The sequence below is a fragment of the Culicoides brevitarsis genome, chromosome 2, assembly GCF_036172545.1.
Source record: "Culicoides brevitarsis isolate CSIRO-B50_1 chromosome 2, AGI_CSIRO_Cbre_v1, whole genome shotgun sequence".
NCBI lineage: Eukaryota > Metazoa > Arthropoda > Insecta > Diptera > Ceratopogonidae > Culicoides > Culicoides brevitarsis.
The window spans coordinates 32,923,924-32,941,167 of record NC_087086.1 but is presented as its reverse complement, the minus strand read 5'-3'; the positions used below and the strand labels follow the sequence as shown (position 1 = coordinate 32,941,167).

The following is a 17,244-nucleotide window of genomic DNA, read 5'->3' as shown; positions in this document are numbered from 1 at the left end:
ATTCAAAAGATTTCAGGCAATTTTAAGGTATTTGAGGAATAATTTAAATAAAAAATAAGGAATAATAAAAATTGTTAAATATTGAACTTAAATTATATCACAGACAGACGTCGAAACTTCTAAAATAGTAATTTGGTACAAAATGTCAAAAAATGTACTAAAAATTTTTAAATTTATGAAAATAGTTAAATTTTAACGAAATATTTTTAATTTTTTTTTTTGACAATTTTGTTTCCAAATAATATTTTTTCATTTTGCGTTAAAATTGTTAATTTACAGTTAAAATTATTTTCAAAAAAATTTTAGTACAAATTTTTTTAGTACTCGACACCCTATAGAAAATCGCTTTTTCACCCCAACTTTCTATCAAAACCAATAAAAATTAAGAAAAAATCGAATTAAATCAATCAGTTCATCAATTTCTTTCAACCGAATCACATAAAAATTTTAAAATGGAAGAATACGCTTTCCAATTCATCCCAAAAGTGAAATTTTTATCCCTAATTAAGGCAGATATCACTCATCTACCTGACAAGCATCAATATTACTTTAACAATGTTGTCCAACGAGTATTTCATTGCTTTGGATGTAGTGAAGCAAGAATCATTTTAGAGTAAGATTTGTCTTCATTTCATTTAAATAACAACTCGAAATTAGTTTTTGATCTGCAGATTGGATCACCTGATCGATTTCATGTTAAAAGATGACAAAATTATCCACGAAGAACGTCCCGAAGGAAAAATTGTCGGAGGAAATGTTTATGAATTCTCAAATCCAGACCTCGAAACAAAAGCTATCGAAGCTGCTGTGGAAGAATTGGCGCCAATTGAGGCTTCTAATGAAGTTGTTGAAGCAGCGCCCTCTACGGATGTTCCAGAAAGTACGGAATAAGTACTAAAAAAAATTATTTTAGTACAAAAAATGTCAAGTGTTTAAAACATTTTCGCAAGTTATTCGAAAAATGTTTGAATTAAACAAAAAAAAAACATCAACGAACGACAAAAAAAATGAAAATCTATTGTTTTTTGTTCTCTTTGTAGTTTTACGTTCAAACACTTGTGCCAATTTATTCGTTTCTTTCCTTTTGTTTTGCTACTTTTTTCTTCGTTGCTGTCGTCTCTTCTACATCATTAGCCCGAAAAAACACGAAACACCGAAAAAATAGAAACATTTTTCATGTTAATGTGCGACATTTTTCTTTTTTTGCATAGAAAATTGACTTTGAAAATGCCTTGGACTGCATTGGTTTGTTCTCGATTGATGATCTAATCGCCGCGTTTTTGCACTTTTCGTCGTGATAACGCTCGTAAACATCATTAGCGTCGTCTCAAAATGAGACAGTCCATTGTGATTTATGAGCACGCAGAAAAAAAATTATAAAAATAACACGCGAACTGGAGAAAACATCCATAAAATAAATTCTAACCTTCAAAAAATTTTGCCGCGTAAATTTGGATCGTGCTCAATTTTTTTTCGTGTAATGTTTTATTGCATAAAATTAGGGGTTGCTTCTCCTTTAAGACCTCAGTGAGTAATAAATCTTCTTCCTTCGAGGAGATTTATCACTTTTTAATCTATTTACACGAAATAAATAACAAAAAATGACAAAACCGTTATTTTTAGTACATAAAATTAAAATTTTGAACCTTGACTTTGATCGGTTTTCCTCCGTTAATTTTTAGCGGCGTAACGCGTGCTTCTCTCCTAATGAACGTAAAATATGATTTTTTTGAAAAAAAGTTAGAGAAATGAAAATATGTGTTATCACTTCCCACGATTTTCGCAACGTATTTTCTCGTAACGCACGAAAGTGTGCAAGAAAAAAAAAGTTGTGTTAAAAATAAATTTTGTTTTAGATTTTTCTCTCGGTGTTTCAAAATAAAAAAGAATGAAAACATAAGAAAAAATCATAATAAGAAAGACGACGTAGAGGAAAATTTTTCAAAAGACAATAGAAAATTTGAATATTAAGCGCTTCAGTTGATGTCATGTATTTAGATTATTATTATACTTTTTTTTGTACGGGTTGTCATGTTAAGGTAACGGACAGTTAGTTGTGCATTAGAGTGGTCGAAAAAACAGATGAGAACAAGATTTGTTAGTTCTATGAAGATATTTTTTTGAGCTAGACTAATCAAAAGCGAAAATTGTCTCTTTTACCACAAATTTCATTGGATTTTTTGTATTAATAGAAATTACTTGAGCGGTTTTTTAATTAAATTTGAAAGATTTTTAAACAAAAAATTTGATTTTTTAGTCGCCATTTTTTATGAGAAGTAAGAAATTGATAAAAACTCATATTTGACATCCCTAATGAAGATCTAAAATTCGATTAGAGATGTCAAATATGATTTTTTTCAATTTCGTACTCCTCAACGATCTTTTTGAATAAATTTTTGAAGCGAGATAGACATTTGTTTCAGCTTTCGCCTAAAATTTATTTATTTATTTGATAATAAAATAATTTCTGAACTCTATAAAAAAAAAGTTAAATTTTAATTTTTAATAAAAATTTCTCAATTTCTTTCACCTCAAAGCAAATTGAATTCAGTTTTCAATTCAAGAAAAAAAAATATTTTTTTAATTAATTAATTTAAAATTAATTTTCAATCAATAATTTAAAAAAAAAAATTTTTAAATTTAAAAAAAAAAAATATGAAAATTAAAATTCCATTTTTCTATAGAGTTCAGAAATAATTTCATAATTTTTAGTCGAAAGATAAACTAAAAATTTCTATGTGACTTCAAAAAAAATTTTTAAAAGTGATCGTTGAGGAGTACGAAATTGAGAAATTTTCATATTTGACATCTCTAATAAAGATCTGAATATTCTTAGAGATGTCAAATATGAATATTTCACAATTTCGTACACCTCTAAAAAAATTTTATTTCGAAATTCAATTTTTTATGTAAAACAGACAGACATTTTATTAAAAATTAATTTTTTTTTCAAAAAAAAAAAATATTTTATTGAGGAAAATTTTCAAATCAACACACAGACAAACGAAGAAAAAAACACATTTCTGTCTACACTTCTCTTTTCATTAGTTTAAGCTATCTCACCTCTTCTTCATCATGCGACAGCGCGGTACAAAATTTGACCATTAACTCTATGTTTATTTATTTAAATTTGTTTAATTATATTGGTGGCAAGCGAATTCAGAAAAAAAAATCTCGACAAACATTTTTCAGTGGCGCAAAAATTTTCTTCTCACTTTTTTCGAAATTCCGCTTGGAGAAAACGGCTTGGCACGAAACGCCGCACGAGTCGCGCTCCCCCATCTGCGAGTGTGATAGAGACATTTTATGTGAATGTACGAAAAGCGTGTCAGAAGCCAATAATGATTTTTCTATTTAAAAATTTTCATCTAGCTTCAGTCTCTTAATTCAGGTCTCAGGATCAACAAGTCGTTCTTAAAATTCTTTTGAGAAAAAAATTATTCGACTAATAAGTAGGTGAAAAAATAATAATTAATTAATTATTTAAAAAATAATTTAAAAAAAAATTTCCAGTCAATTAATTTTTGAACGCGCGTGTCAATAATTAAAAACACAAAAAAAAATAAAATAAAAGTGAATTTATTAAACGAAAAATTTTTGACAGAATAATTATCATCAAAATTTAATAAATTTTTAATTCTGCGGCATGTAAAATGCATGTCAAGTCATCATCATAAAAAATGCAGCGAACGAAAAATTTAAATCAAAAAATAATTCGCATAATTATTATGTTCAAATTAATAACTTGAGAGTGCAAAAGCGATTTGACAGAACAAGTGTCCTCTGATCATATTCTCTTTTCGTCTTTTTGAAGAATTAATGTTAAACATTAAAATTCTTCGAATGCAACACAGTCGTATATACACAAACGGACGAGTTATTATTATTAATGAAATCAAGCAACAAGTCGCATCAAAATAATTAGACGAGGAGACGAGAAAAATAAAAGACACACATTTTTTATTTATTTAATGTCTGTGCCGTAATAAATAAATCGTGCGTTGCTATGAAAATTTGTGAAAAATTATTAGTAGCTTAGCTGTGATTTTTTTTTTTCGTGTGATGTGAAAACTCTTTAATGGCGATGAAACATGAGAAAGGTGACGATGGACTTGATTTTTGATGGGCACAAATTTTTTGTTTGAAATTTGAGGATTTTTATGAAAATAATTGGTTTGTAATTGACTGAAAGATCAAAAATGATGAGAAGGATCAATAATTAGCCCCTGTTCGAAAATTTTTTGATTTTTTTTTTAATGTCTAAAAATAATTTTTAATTAAATTAATTTTATTTTAATTAATTAAAAAATTAAATAGAAATAATCTCAAAATTTCGAAATTTAAAAAATAATTAATAAAAATAAATTAATTTCAAATTTATTAATTTTTTTTAATGTCTAAAATTTAATTTAATTTAATTATTTTTATTTTTTCAATTTAAATTAATTAATTAATTTTAAATTTTCAAAATTAAGTATTTGTTAATTTTTGTTTTAAAAAATAAATTAATAAAATTAAAATTTAATTGAAAATATTTATATTTAAAAGTGAAAAAAATAAGTTATTTTTGCAAAAAAAATTAACTAAAAATTATAAATAACTAAAAATTAAAATAAAAAAATTAAATTAATTTTCAAGCAGGGTTTAAACATTGATCGGGTTCATTTTATACTTTTGAGGGTAAATTTTGCACAAAAAAAAAATTTTAAAATAATTTTATTTAATAAAATTCATAACTAAAAAATTTAGTGATGAAAATTCAAATTTTTAGATTTTTTTAATTTCAAAAATTAATTAAATTAAATTAATTTTTTTAAAAATAAAAAATAATGATAATTAATGAAATTATTTTTAATTAAATAATTAGAATAATAAATTAATTCAATATTTTTTTTAAAAATAAATAAAATAAAAAAAAATTTAAATAAATTATATTTTATAAATTTTTTAATATTTTTTTTTATTAAATTAAATAATTTTTTAATTATTTTAATTTTAAAAATTTTTAATCAATAAAAATTATTTTTAAATTCCATTTGCGGTTTAAAAAAAATTTTTTTCTCAAAAAAAATAAATTTATACCCCCTGCTCGAAAATTCTTCAAATAAATCTTTAATTACCTTAAGAGCTCAACTTTTAAAATTTATTGCTTGACCATCATCGACACACAGACTTTTCGACTTTTTTTAACAAGCAAATCCCGTGTCATTTATGTCACCTACACTGCGCTGCGATGTTTGTTCAATGAGTCTGCAAATTAATATAAAACGACAAAAATTAGCCATAAAATTAATTTATTAAGGCAATAATTCGAGAAACGAAAAAAGTCACTCGACTGACTTGTTTTTCTCGTCAAATTTCGTGAGTAACATCCCTGCTCGTGATAAATGACCCACCGATGAAATTCTTCTCTACCTAATTATTATTAATTGTGGTTATGCTACGGCACGGCAAAGACATGTGGCTCGAAATGAAATGTTGTTTTTTGGAGTGGGTGACCTGGAAAATCTATTTTTACGCGAGAAAATTCGTCTTGCGAGTGAATTTTTCTAAGAAAATTTTAATTTTTGCGCGTTTTTAAAGGTCAAAAATGTTTCTTAGGCGTAAAAATAGAAAGAAATCCCTCGGAATGTGACGTCAATGCGCCGCAAAACAGCAGCGACGTGTCTGTCAAGTCCTCCCGCGCGACACGAAAAAACTTTCAACGCACGATAATCCAAGTTCAAGGCGGATAAATTGCAAAAAACTTTGAAAAAAAATCTTTTGTTCCTTAAATTTTGAGCGAAAATGTCTTTTTGGCAGCGGTTTCTTAATTGTTTTATCATTGTCGTCGTCGTCGTCGAAACTATCCTCCTTCAACAAAGTAACAAAATGTCTGGTGATTTACTCTGACACTTTTATTAGTTGAGATATTTTGTGAGTGCGATGCGATGTGGTTTCTGTCAAAAAATTAAAAAAAAAGAAAAAAATTTGATTTTTCGGCACGTTTAAAAATTTCTCAAGGTCGAGAATATTAATCAGAATTTCTTTTTTTTTTCTTACAGGTTGACTCATCTCGAAAGAGTTTCTAAATAGGACAAACAGCTCAATAAATCAACAGAAAAACAAATAAAAATGGCCGAAGACGCTCCCGTTGAAACACCCGTTGCTGAAGCCGCTGCACCTTCACACTCCGAGGAAGGAGGTGTCACGAAACCCGGCGAATGGAAAGCTACCGACAACAAAATCTTCAAACATTGGGTTCGGTGAGTCGCTTTTTTGAGGCAATTTTTTCATTTTTTAGACAAATTTGGTCTCATTTTAATAAATTATTAATTTTTTTTAAATTTTTCAACAATTATTTGAAATATTTTGACCTGAAATAAAAAACAAAAAAAATTTTTTTTATTAAAAATAATTTAATATTTTATGCTAAAAAATTTTAAAAATTAATTTTATTAAAAAATTGAATAAAAATAATTTTTTTAACCAAAATAATTTTCATAATTAAATTTTTCTTAAAATTTAAAATTTTTTATTTAAAAAAAATTAAATTTAAATTAATTTTTGTGAATTTCTGAAGTTCTAATTAATTTTAAACTAATTTTTATTAATTCTTTTAAATTAATTAAATTAAAAAAAAAAATAAATTAAAAAAATTAAAAAAAAAAAATTAAAAATAAATAAAAAAAAATTAAATTTAAAAAAAAATATTAAAATTTTAATTTAATTTAAAATGATTTAAAATAAAAAATTAATTAAATAATAATTAAAAAAATTATTTAAAATAAATTTAAATTATTTTATAATAATTTAATAATTAAAAAATAATTTAAAATAAAAATAAAAAAAATAATTAAATAATAATTTAAAAAATAATTAAAATTAACTAATTTAAAAAAAAATTGAAAAATTGGAATTTCATCAAAAAAAAAACTTTTAAAAAACTTACTTTAATTTTCATATTTTTTATTAATTTTTTTAGCCCAAGAATCTCACAATACCGCTATTTGGATGATTATCGGTACAACTACTACGATGACGTCCTCGACTATTTGGATAAAAGACAAAAGGGTATTTCTCGTGATATTCCTCGTCCTCAATATTGGGCTGAACGTGTGATTCGAACAAATCGCAAGTGAGTATCCTTCACCATTTTTGCACAATTTCCGCGTTTTTGCACAAAATTTTCTTCAAATCTTCACTTTTTTGGTAGACTTCTCTCAAAATTCACACTTTTTCTATCAAAATAACTTTTTTTTGCCTGTAGTTGTTGTAAATAACCAAAAATTGCTTTACACCGAAAGACTTTCTTCAAGAAGAGTCAAGAAAATTTCCCTTCTTCTTTCATATCATTTACAGGCATAGTTCATCATTTGTCCAGAACCTCTTGAGATTATATCATTAAGACAAAAAAACACAAAAAAAAAAATTAAATTCCGCTCAAAATTAACAAAATTGGCTTCCGTTTTGTCCCGTTTTTCCACAATTCAAGAATCTTGAATGTTTTTATTTTAATTTTTTTTGTTAAAAATTGGCATACTTTTTAACAAAATCTGTCTCTGAAAAATGTTTAAACCCGATCCTTCTCATGTACGGCAACCACAGGTACGACAAAATCGAGAGCGAGAAGTTGCAACACTCGTACCAGTCGGTGCACTCACGCGAAACCCGGAGATTGACGCGCACCTTGAGCCACATGAGTCACTTCAACTCCATGAACACCTTCAACAATTACCACACTCAACTCGTTGGATCAAAGTACTCTCATCTCTTGTAGAATGGAACGTGCGCGCGCTTAAAACTTACAAATTTACGTTAAAACAAAAATTCTTAATCCCTTCTGTTGTTTTTCTTTGATTTTTTTGGTGAAAAGAAAAAAGAAAGAAAATGTTCGATGTTCGTTATAATTTTAAATAATTTTTTTTTTGGCTGTTCTTCTTGTTTTAGAACGTAAAATTTTAAGAACAGAAACTTGTTGGTTCTTATTAAAAAAAATTGTATGAATTTCCTGGAAGAATTTCTCCTAATTAAGTAACGTGGCATTAAATTTTAAGAATAAACAGAATGGAAAAAAAAACTAAAATTTATTTTTTTTTGTTATTTTAAAAATTATTTTTGAAGAATTCAGAATTTTTCTTGTGAATATTATGAGGTAGGTTGATTTTTTTCAAAAAAAAAAAAAACAATAAAGAGATTTTTTTTTTGTTTTTATGAATTTTTAAATTTTATTAATCTTTAAAATTTTAATTATAATTAATTAATTTTAAATTATAATGTTTGTCATTTAAATTTTAATATTAATTGATTTAAAAAAATATTTATTAATTCAAAAATTAAAATAAAATAAAATTAAATTTAATTAAAATTAAATTATTTATTTAAAATATAAAAACTTATTAATATTATTTATTTATTTATTTAAAAAAATTATTTAATTAATTTATTTTATTATTTATTTATTTATTTTTAATTTGTTTTATTCAATATAAATTTTTTAATAAATTAAATTAAATTTTAATCTTTAAATTTTTATTTTTTTTATTATTTTTATTTGTGATTTTTAATAAATTTTTTACAAATCTCACAGTTTCTTAAAAATTTTAAATATTTGATATTTTTCAATTTTTTTTTAGAATCTCTCAAAATGTTTTATCAAACGATATATACCTAATTTAAATAAAATTAAAATTAAATAAATGGATTGATTTAAGTAAATTTATTAAAAATAATTTAATTTAGTTAATATTTTTTGATAAACTTATGATAAAAAAATCAAAATTATTTTACATTTTTAAATTAATTAATTGATAAAATTAATGTCACGTTTAGGTCGAAAATATTTTTTTATAAAAAAATTTGTAAAATTTTGTAATGAAAATATTTTTATTTTTTTTTAGCAATTTTTGAACATAAAACAACAGAAACTTTAATATTTGCTCTCAAAATAAATATTTTTTTGCAATATTATTAATCCGACTCTCTTTCTACTAATTCACTCTCAATATCTCTCACTACCATCTACTACTTGTTTCTCCTATTTTTACGATTTATTTACTTCCAATACATGCAAACATTCATACATTGATAAAAAAAAATATAAAAAGTTGTCGTGAATTGATTTTAGCGCATTATAATTAATTTAAAAAAAAAATATTTTTTAGTTATTATTTCAAAATAATTTTAAAATTTGTAAGAATTTTAACATTTTTGTAGCATTTTAAAATAATTTTTTTTCAAAATTTTCATGCTTATAAATTAATTAATTTATTTTTTGATTTTTTTGAATTTAAATAATTTATTTGGAATAAATTTGCTCTTTGGATTTTTTTTATTTTTATTTCAAATTTCTCATGATTTTTTAAAAATTTTTTAATTTTTTTCTGAATTGAAAATTTTAATAATTTTCGACTTTTTGAACAATATTTTAAAAAATTATACAAATTTTCAAAAAAAAAAAAAAATTAATTAACAATATTGGACAGACATCAAAACTGCTAAAAACGCATTTTTCAAAAATAAATTTTTAAATGCGACAAAAAAAATGATTGTTGATCATACGATGAATTTACGTCTACAATGTCAAAACTACTCCAGTTATTCGCGAACACTTGCATTGTTAAGTCAAAACATTTAATCGCACCGCACAAATTTACTCTTGCAACAATGTCCGAGTAAGTATTTTCCTTTCTAAATCCCTAAAACTTCCGCTAAAAATTTCTTAAATCACAGCAAAGCCGATATCGCCTTGATTGGTTTGGCCGTCATGGGTCAAAACTTGATTCTTAACATGGATTCCAAGGGCTTCAAGGTTTGCGCTTATAACCGCACTGTGGATAAGGTAAAAAAAAACATCAAAAAAATTAATAAAAAAAATAAAAAGTGAAATTTTTGTAGGTCCACAATTTCTTGGCGAACGAAGCGAAAGGCACAAATATCATCGGAGCGACTTCATTGAAAGACATGGTGGATAAATTAAAGGTGCCTCGAAAGGTCATGATGTTAGTGAAAGGTAATTTACTAAAAAAAATATTAATAAGTCGTGCGATTGTGTGCATTGAGAATCGAAATCATTGTCAAGTAAAGGTCAGCAGCGCAATTTATTCACGCACGGTGCTCGATTTCACGTAGGAATTGATAATAATTTAGAACAAAATTTAGTGATTGTGATTTTTTTTTACGTTTTTGGCGAGATTTGGTGCAAAAAAAAATTTTTTTTTTGTGAAATTCGTTCGAAACTTGAATGAATTTTGGACTTCAAGGAACAAATTACGACAAAAAAATCACAACAAAGCACTTTTTGCGCATAAATACGTCACGTCACGTGTTGATTCACGTCTCTATCGATAGAAATCGAGCCTTTGGAACAAAAAAAATCATTCGTGACGCAATAAATTACTTAACAGACGTCGGGCGAGTTACTTTTAATGATTTCACTTCACAATGCTACGTAGCGAGAGAAAGAAATCAAGGTCTCCCGTAAGATAAGATATGAATGCAATGCGTTAACATGACGTGACATTGCACTAATTCACGTTATTAACATTTTTTTTTTCGTTTAATTTCCGGTAGCTGGAAGTGCCGTTGATGACTTTATCGCGCAACTTGTGCCGCTTCTTGCGCCGGGCGACGTCATCATCGACGGCGGCAACTCCGAATATCAGGATACGGATCGTCGTTGCGCGGAATTGGCGAAAAAGGGAATTTATTTCGTCGGAAGTGGCGTGAGCGGAGGCGAAGAAGGCGCTCGTTATGGTCCCTCGTTGATGCCAGGAGGTCATAAGGAAGCGTGGCCCTTGATTAAAGACATTTTCCAATCGATTTGCGCCAAAAGTGGGAATGAACCGTGCTGTGAATGGGTTGGCGAAGGAGGCGCGGGACATTTTGTGAAAATGGTTCACAATGGAATTGAGTACGGAGATATGCAGTTGATTTGTGAGGCGTATCATTTGATGCAGGTGAGTTTTTTTTACTGAAATTTGAAGTACAAAAATATAAAATTTATAAAAAGAATGAATTTTGAAGTAAAAAAAAATTAAAATAATTAAAAAAAAAATGTAAAAAAAATAATAAAAAAAATTAAATTTAAAAATTGGTTCAAAGATAAAATAATTTTTAAAAAATACTAAAATAATAAAAAAAATTAATTAAATTAAAAAAAAAAATTATTAAATTAGTAAAAATAATGGATTTTTAAAATAAAAAAAAAAATAAAATAATTAAAAAAAAAAAAATAATGATAAAAATTAAATTTAAAAATTAATTTTGGTTAAAAGATAATTAATTAAAAAAATAATAAAAAAATTATTTAATAAAAAAAATTAATTAAATTTAAAAAAATTATTAAGTTTTTCTAAATGATTTTTCTAAAAAGCTACATAAAATTAAGAAAATCTTTTTTGAAAAATTCAAAATAAAAAAAAAGAAATAAATTTTTAAATTAAATCAAATTAAAGTTTGAAAGAAAAAAAATTGATTAAATATTTTTTGAAAATTTTTGAAAATAATTTTTGAAATTCATGCATTTATATTTAAATATTTTACTTAATTTTTTTATTTGTCATTCAAATTACCTATTTTTTAATTTTTTAAATACCTACCTAATTTTTAAAAATTTTTTTTTTTCAAAGAATTATTTTTTTAATTATATTTAATTTTTTAAAATTTGCATTTTATTTAAAAGAATTTATTTTTTAAAATTATTTTTAATTTTTTTAAACTTTTAAAAATTTTTATTTTATTAAAAAGAATTTTTTTAAATTATTTTTATTTATTTTTAATTTTTAAAAATTTTTATTTCATTTCAATTTATTTTCTTTTCTTTTAATTTCCATTTATTACCAAATTTATTTTAAATTAATTAATTTAAAAATTCATTTGAATAAATAATTTAATTTTTTTTTTCAAAAATTTTTTTAATGTAGAATTTTGTTTTTAGCAGTTTTTGTCAAAAAATCAATTTTTATTTCAAAATATTTTCAGGCAATGGGAATGTCCCAAGACGAAATGTCCAAAACGTTCGAAGAATGGAACAAAGGCGAACTCGACTCGTTCCTCATCGAAATCACAAAAGACATCTTAAAGTACAAAGACGGCGAAGGTTACCTTCTCGAACGCATTCGTGACACTGCCGGACAAAAAGGAACCGGAAAATGGACTGCAATCTCCGCCTTGCATTACGGCGTTCCCGTTACTCTAATTGGCGAAGCGGTTTTCAGTCGTTGTCTCTCCGCCTTGAAAGACGAACGTGTTTTGGCCAGCGGAAAACTCTCGGGACCTTCTCGCGCCGCAACTGTCGCCAACAAAGCCGAATTCCTGAATCACATCAAAAACGCTCTCTATTGCGCCAAAATTGTCTCTTACGCTCAGGGCTTCATGTTGATGCGCGAAGCTGCCAAAGAGAACAAATGGAGCTTGAATTACGGCGGAATTGCTCTCATGTGGCGCGGCGGATGCATCATTCGGTCCGTTTTTCTCGGAAACATCAAAGACGCCTTTGTGCGTAACCCGAATTTGTCGAATTTGTTGCTCGATGACTTTTTCAAGCAGGCAGTGACGAAAAATCAGGAATCCTGGCGGCAAGTTGTTTCGCATGCCGTTTTGTGGGGCATTCCAGTGCCTGCGATGTCGTGTGCTTTGGCATTTTATGATGGATATCGTGCAGCAAGATTGCCGGCGAATTTGTTGCAAGCGCAGCGAGATTACTTTGGAGCTCATACGTACGAATTGTTGGGCAAGGAGGGCAAATTTGTGCATACCAATTGGACCGGGCAAGGCGGAAATGTCTCTGCGAGTACTTATCAAGCGTAAAAAGTTGTTGTTGAAAAGTCTTCAATCGTTACCTTCGACAAAAAAAAATAGGTTTTTAAGAGATTTGGTGGGTTTTTGTTGAAAAAAAGTTAAAAACATTCCATGAAATTGTTGGAAATTTTTTTTGTACTAATAAATTATTTATATTGAAATGTTGGAAAAATTTTTGATTTTAATTTTTTTTAAACATTAAACATGTAAAAAGGTAAGAAAATTTACAAAAATTTAACTTCAACTTAAATTTTCAATTGATTAAAATTTTTTTTTTTTTGCATATTTTCAAGAATATGAAAATTTTTAATTTTTTTTTAATTAAAGTTTTGACTGCTATCGGCAAAATATTTTTTTTAATAAATTTTATTTTTTTTTTATAAATTTTAATATTTTTATAAATTTTATTTTTTTAAATGTTAATTAAATTTAATATTTTTTAAATAATTTTTTTTTATTTATTAAAAAAAATAAATTAAAAATTAAATTTATTAAAAAAAAAATTTAAATAAAAAAATACAAAAAGTTGTCTTTTAATATTCTTCATAAAAAAAAATTAAAAGTTTCATTGTTTGAAAAGTAAAAAAAAATATTTAATTATTTTTAAACATTTTTTAAGAAAAATAATTTTTTTTATAAAAAAAAAAATAATTTTCAATTGATTAAATTTTTTTTTTTGCAAAATAAATAAACTTTTTTTATGAAAAAAAAAATAATTTTAAAGAATAAAAAATTTAATTGAAAAAGTTATAAAAATATTTTTTTTAGATGTCAAAAAATTAAGACATACCTACATAAAAATTTTTATAATCATAAAATAATCACATATAAATTCAACAAAAAATTTAAAATAAAAATAAATTCAATTAAATTTTTAAAAATTAAATTTTAATCAAATTTCAGCGAACATTAGCTAAATTATTTATGAAAAATTTTAAATTAAAAAAAAATAATAAAAAAAACTCATCAATTTTTTTGATATTTTATCTTTATTTATGCTTTTTTAATTTATTTCTAAATTACAGTTTATTATTATTTAATTACTTTTTTTTTGTTTCATTTTATAAGATGAAATTTTTCAAAAAATTTTTTAATAATTATTTTTTATTTAAATACATTTCAAAAATTATTTTAATTAATTTTAATTTTTGATAGTAAAAATAGCGAAAAATATAAAAATTTTGATTAGAAAAAAATAATAAATTTAGAATAAAATAGAATATAACTTTGGAATAGTTTCAGAAAGAATTTTTTCGGAGGCCAAGGTCTGAAGCTGAAACACCTTGAGATCTCTTAATTTTTTTTTTATCGCAAATTAAAATATTGAATCTACGATTTTTTTTTCTTCAAACACAGAAATAAAAAAAAAATTGTATTGATAAGAAAGTTATATAAATTTATATGGTCTCAATGATGATGATTGTTTGTCGTTCCTCTTCTATTGTTGTCTCTTCTCTTATGTAATTTTAATTTTTTTTTTTTAATTTAAATAATGTATGTGTAAACACAAAAAATGCACATTAGTAACCTTTGTATCGTTTTTTATGCTATTTTATTTGGAATTGAAGTGAAATAAGTGAAAAAAATACTCTTTGATCGAGAAAATTGAAAGTACGGGTTCTGAAAAACTATCGGGAGGCCGCATTTTTTAATTTTTTGTGTGTTGTTTGGTAGCTTCAGATCCGTGTTTAAGCGGGCAATTGCAGTTTTTTGCCTTTCAAGACTGAAAAATAAAATTTTTATTAAAAAAATTCACGGAAATTAAACAAATTCGTACCTTTTGTAATGTACAAATAGAAAAAGTCACAATACAAGATGGTTTGAACGATGCCAGCGACAATGGCGATAAAGTCATGGTGTCCCTCAACGGCATAACGGTAGATCTAAAAGGAGTTTTCGGGTTAATTTTGATGATTTTTTGAGAAAAATTTAATTTTTTTACCCAGTTGAGGATGTAAAGAGCTCTGTAGGAGCCAAGAGCGAACAAATAATGACTTGTAATACTTTCCGCTTCGCCCGTCTTGCTAACCATGAAGAGTTGTGGAAGAATAGCAACCGATTCCAAATAAATTGAGAAAGTCCACATCACCTAAAGATATGAAAAATTAATTTTTTAAATTTTTTTTAAGAAAAAAATTTTTTTTTACTCACTTCTAGCACCGTAAACTCGTGATTGATGACAAGCGCGAGCAACGCACACGGAATCAGGAGAAATTCGATGCGGAACGAGTCGTGATTCGAGTCATAAGTTGCCCGGAATTTGACGTACATCAAGTACAAAGTCGCCAACGATGCAGAAATGAAAATCATCTTCATCACCGTGTTGTACAAACTCACAAAGGTCGTAACGAGATCCAGGTACCGCGCAATATATGTAATGGCAAACAAGATTTGGGACTTTCCGGAGATGCCTAAAATGCGGAAATTTTTTTAGCTTTTTTCACGAGAAAATGGCAAAAATTGAGCCGCCGGTTTACCTGCACACGATCGAGTCTTCCATATTTTCAGTAGGAGAATAATTACGGCGAGTAAATGCGACAAGTCGCCAGCTAATCGGAAAATATTCATTTTGTTGCGGTTTTGGGGTCACTTGCTGCGTGGATTTCCGTCAAAATGGGGCCGAAATTCGGTGATTTTTTGCCTTGTCTGCCACTTAAAATACGCAAAGACGAGGAATTTTTATGACAACACAACACTGATTCGCTATCCAACACGTCACACCAAAGGAAGTTGGGGTACGGAATGATGCCGATTTCAAAAATGAACGGTTTGAAATTAATTTTTCTTAATTTTTGATAAAAAAAATAAATTTTTTTAAAAGAATTTTTAATTTTAATTAAAATTTCTGAATTTTTCTTGAATTTTTTCAAAGAAAAACTTTAAAAAATTAATTTTTTCATTAAAAAATATTAAAGAAAAATTAAAAATTAATTAAAACCGGAAGATTTTTGTACCGAAAATACGAAACCCCGATTTTGACAGCTGAAAATGGACAAAGAACTGTCAAAGAAGTGTGTTTATAATTTTCTTCTACATTTTTGAGGTTTTGCTTTTTCACGAAAAATTAATTTTAAGGTCGAAATAAGAAGAGTTGCCCATTTTTCATGATGTTTCTTTCCAGATTTTGTAAGTTTTTATCATTTTTTATAATTTTTCTATCAAAGCCTTACCGAAAAAATTCATTTTTTTTAGCATTTCGTTCGGGAATTCGTTCCTTCATGACAATTCGAAGTCAGTCAACTCTCTCAGAAGCGAAACCCCAACCAACACAGCTGCCCAAAGTAATTGTTGACGAAGATGAAGATCCCTCGTTGCAAGTTCCCGACTATTTTAACGTTTACAACACATTCACGGTGCGCGACTTGTTCAATGCTCGCGTTCATTACGGGCACAAAGAAGGTTCGCTCGACGATCGGATGCGCCCATATCTCTTCGGATCACGTTTGGGTCACTTGATTTTCGATTTGGATCAAACAGCGAGACATTTACGTGAAGCGCTGAATATTACGGCGCACATTGCTTTTCGTGGCGGTATAATTGTCTTTTTCAATAGAAACCCGCAAACGGGACACATGGTTGAGAAAATGGCTCTCGAGTGCGGCGAATATGCTCATACCAGATATTGGCGCGGCGGAGCCTTTACGAATTCTGATGTGCAGTTTAAGGCGGTGACGCGATTGCCGGATTTGTGTGTCTTTTTTAACACGTTGAACGATGTGCTGGCGCAACACACGGCAGTTCGGGACTCGGCAAAGATGAATATTCCGACGATAGGAATTGTGGATACGAATTGCAATCCGAATTTGATCACGTATCCGGTGCCGGGAAATGATGACTCGCCAGCTGCCATTGAATTGTACTGTAAATTGTTTAAGAATGCCGTGCTCGTGGGCAAGGCAAAGAGGAAATTGGCTCTCGAGGCGCAGGAGAAAATGGAACAAGATGCAAAGTGAAAAAAAATTTAAAAGCAAAACTAGATGAATAAATTTAATTAGAAAGAAATTTTTTGAAAGTTTTTTTTTAATTTTCGTATAAAATTATTTTCGAAAATAAAATAAAATTTTCGAACACAAGTAAGATTTTCGAAAATTTAATTTAATTGTTATATTTTGAAAAATATCTAAGTTCAAAGAAAGAGTAAAAAAACAATCTAAAATTTTCAAAAAAAAAAAAAATTTACTAATTTCGAACTTCGAAAATTTAGTTCGAAAAAACTACAAATTTTCGAAATTTCTCTTTATTTTAAATTTTATTTTTATTTAATTTAATTTTATTTTATTTAAATTTGCGCTTCTACTTAAAACTATAAAAAAAAGTATTTTAAAGAAAAAAACTAATCTTCGAAAGAAAATTTCTCAAACCTTTGAATATAAAAATTTTTTTTAAATTAAAATTTGTTTTCAAATGATCAAATCTCAAATTTTCGAAAATTTTTTAACGAAATTCGAACTTCGAAAATTTAGT

General features: G+C 26.3%; 4 protein-coding genes across 6 annotated transcripts; 3 read left to right on the top strand and 1 right to left on the bottom strand.

The window, feature by feature from the left end:
- The first annotated feature begins 3,295 nt into the window (after positions 1-3,295).
- Positions 3,296-8,056, top strand: LOC134831315 (flightin-like). Of its 3 annotated transcripts, XM_063845023.1 has the most exons (5): positions 3,296-3,314; positions 3,392-3,452; positions 6,045-6,245; positions 6,965-7,117; positions 7,342-7,579. In XM_063845023.1, exons 3-5 carry the CDS (start codon positions 6,115-6,117, stop codon positions 7,385-7,387), a joined length of 330 nt encoding a protein of 109 aa, XP_063701093.1. In that variant the 5' UTR covers positions 3,296-3,314; positions 3,392-3,452; positions 6,045-6,114; the 3' UTR covers positions 7,388-7,579. The 3 variants fall into 3 exon arrangements, with proteins under 3 accessions (XP_063701093.1, XP_063701091.1, XP_063701092.1); XM_063845021.1 differs by lacking the exons at positions 3,296-3,314; positions 7,342-7,579 and adding an exon at positions 7,588-8,056; XM_063845022.1 differs by lacking the exons at positions 3,296-3,314; positions 7,342-7,579 and adding an exon at positions 7,588-8,056 and having other exon boundaries at positions 3,439-3,456.
- Positions 8,057-9,559: 1,503 nt separating this feature from the next.
- On the top strand, positions 9,560-12,946 carry LOC134831925 (6-phosphogluconate dehydrogenase, decarboxylating). The gene is made up of 5 exons (XM_063845765.1): positions 9,560-9,653; positions 9,712-9,820; positions 9,877-9,991; positions 10,552-10,937; positions 11,962-12,946. The coding sequence occupies exons 1-5, from the start codon at positions 9,646-9,648 to the stop codon at positions 12,787-12,789; spliced, it is 1,446 nt and encodes a 481-aa protein (XP_063701835.1). The 5' UTR covers positions 9,560-9,645; the 3' UTR covers positions 12,790-12,946.
- Positions 12,947-14,050: 1,104 nt separating this feature from the next.
- Positions 14,051-15,507, bottom strand: LOC134831929 (ER lumen protein-retaining receptor). Its single transcript, XM_063845768.1, has 5 exons — positions 15,258-15,507; positions 14,932-15,191; positions 14,723-14,869; positions 14,558-14,663; positions 14,051-14,503 (listed from the first exon to the last, which is right to left on the bottom strand). The coding sequence occupies exons 1-5, from the start codon at positions 15,346-15,348 to the stop codon at positions 14,469-14,471; spliced, it is 639 nt and encodes a 212-aa protein (XP_063701838.1). The 5' UTR covers positions 15,349-15,507; the 3' UTR covers positions 14,051-14,468.
- A 262-nt stretch (positions 15,508-15,769) lies between these two features.
- LOC134831928 (small ribosomal subunit protein uS2m) lies at positions 15,770-16,792 on the top strand. The gene is made up of 2 exons (XM_063845767.1): positions 15,770-15,906; positions 15,973-16,792. Exons 1-2 carry the CDS (start codon positions 15,885-15,887, stop codon positions 16,731-16,733), a joined length of 783 nt encoding a protein of 260 aa, XP_063701837.1. The 5' UTR covers positions 15,770-15,884; the 3' UTR covers positions 16,734-16,792.
- The last annotated feature ends 452 nt before the right edge of the window (positions 16,793-17,244 follow it).

Coding starts and splice junctions, on each gene's coding strand:
- LOC134831315 (XM_063845021.1), top strand. CDS start 6,115: ATGGCCGAAGACGCTCCCGTTGAAACACCCGTTGCTGAAGCCGCTGCA. Junction 6,246..6,964: donor ATCTTCAAACATTGGGTTCG/GTGAGTCGCTTT, acceptor TAATTTTTTTAG/CCCAAGAATCTCACAATACC. Junction 7,118..7,587: donor GTGATTCGAACAAATCGCAA/GTGAGTATCCTT, acceptor CGGCAACCACAG/GTACGACAAAATCGAGAGCG.
- LOC134831929 (XM_063845768.1), bottom strand. CDS start 15,348: ATGAATATTTTCCGATTAGCTGGCGACTTGTCGCATTTACTCGCCGTA. Junction 15,192..15,257: donor GAAGACTCGATCGTGTGCAG/GTAAACCGGCGG, acceptor TCCGCATTTTAG/GCATCTCCGGAAAGTCCCAA. Junction 14,664..14,722: donor CTCTTTACATCCTCAACTGG/GTAAAAAAATTA, acceptor AACTCCTTTTAG/ATCTACCGTTATGCCGTTGA.
- LOC134831928 (XM_063845767.1), top strand. CDS start 15,885: ATGATGTTTCTTTCCAGATTTT. Junction 15,907..15,972: donor GATGTTTCTTTCCAGATTTT/GTAAGTTTTTAT, acceptor CATTTTTTTTAG/CATTTCGTTCGGGAATTCGT.
- LOC134831925 (XM_063845765.1), top strand. Junction 9,992..10,551: donor GGTCATGATGTTAGTGAAAG/GTAATTTACTAA, acceptor AATTTCCGGTAG/CTGGAAGTGCCGTTGATGAC. Junction 10,938..11,961: donor AGGCGTATCATTTGATGCAG/GTGAGTTTTTTT, acceptor AAATATTTTCAG/GCAATGGGAATGTCCCAAGA.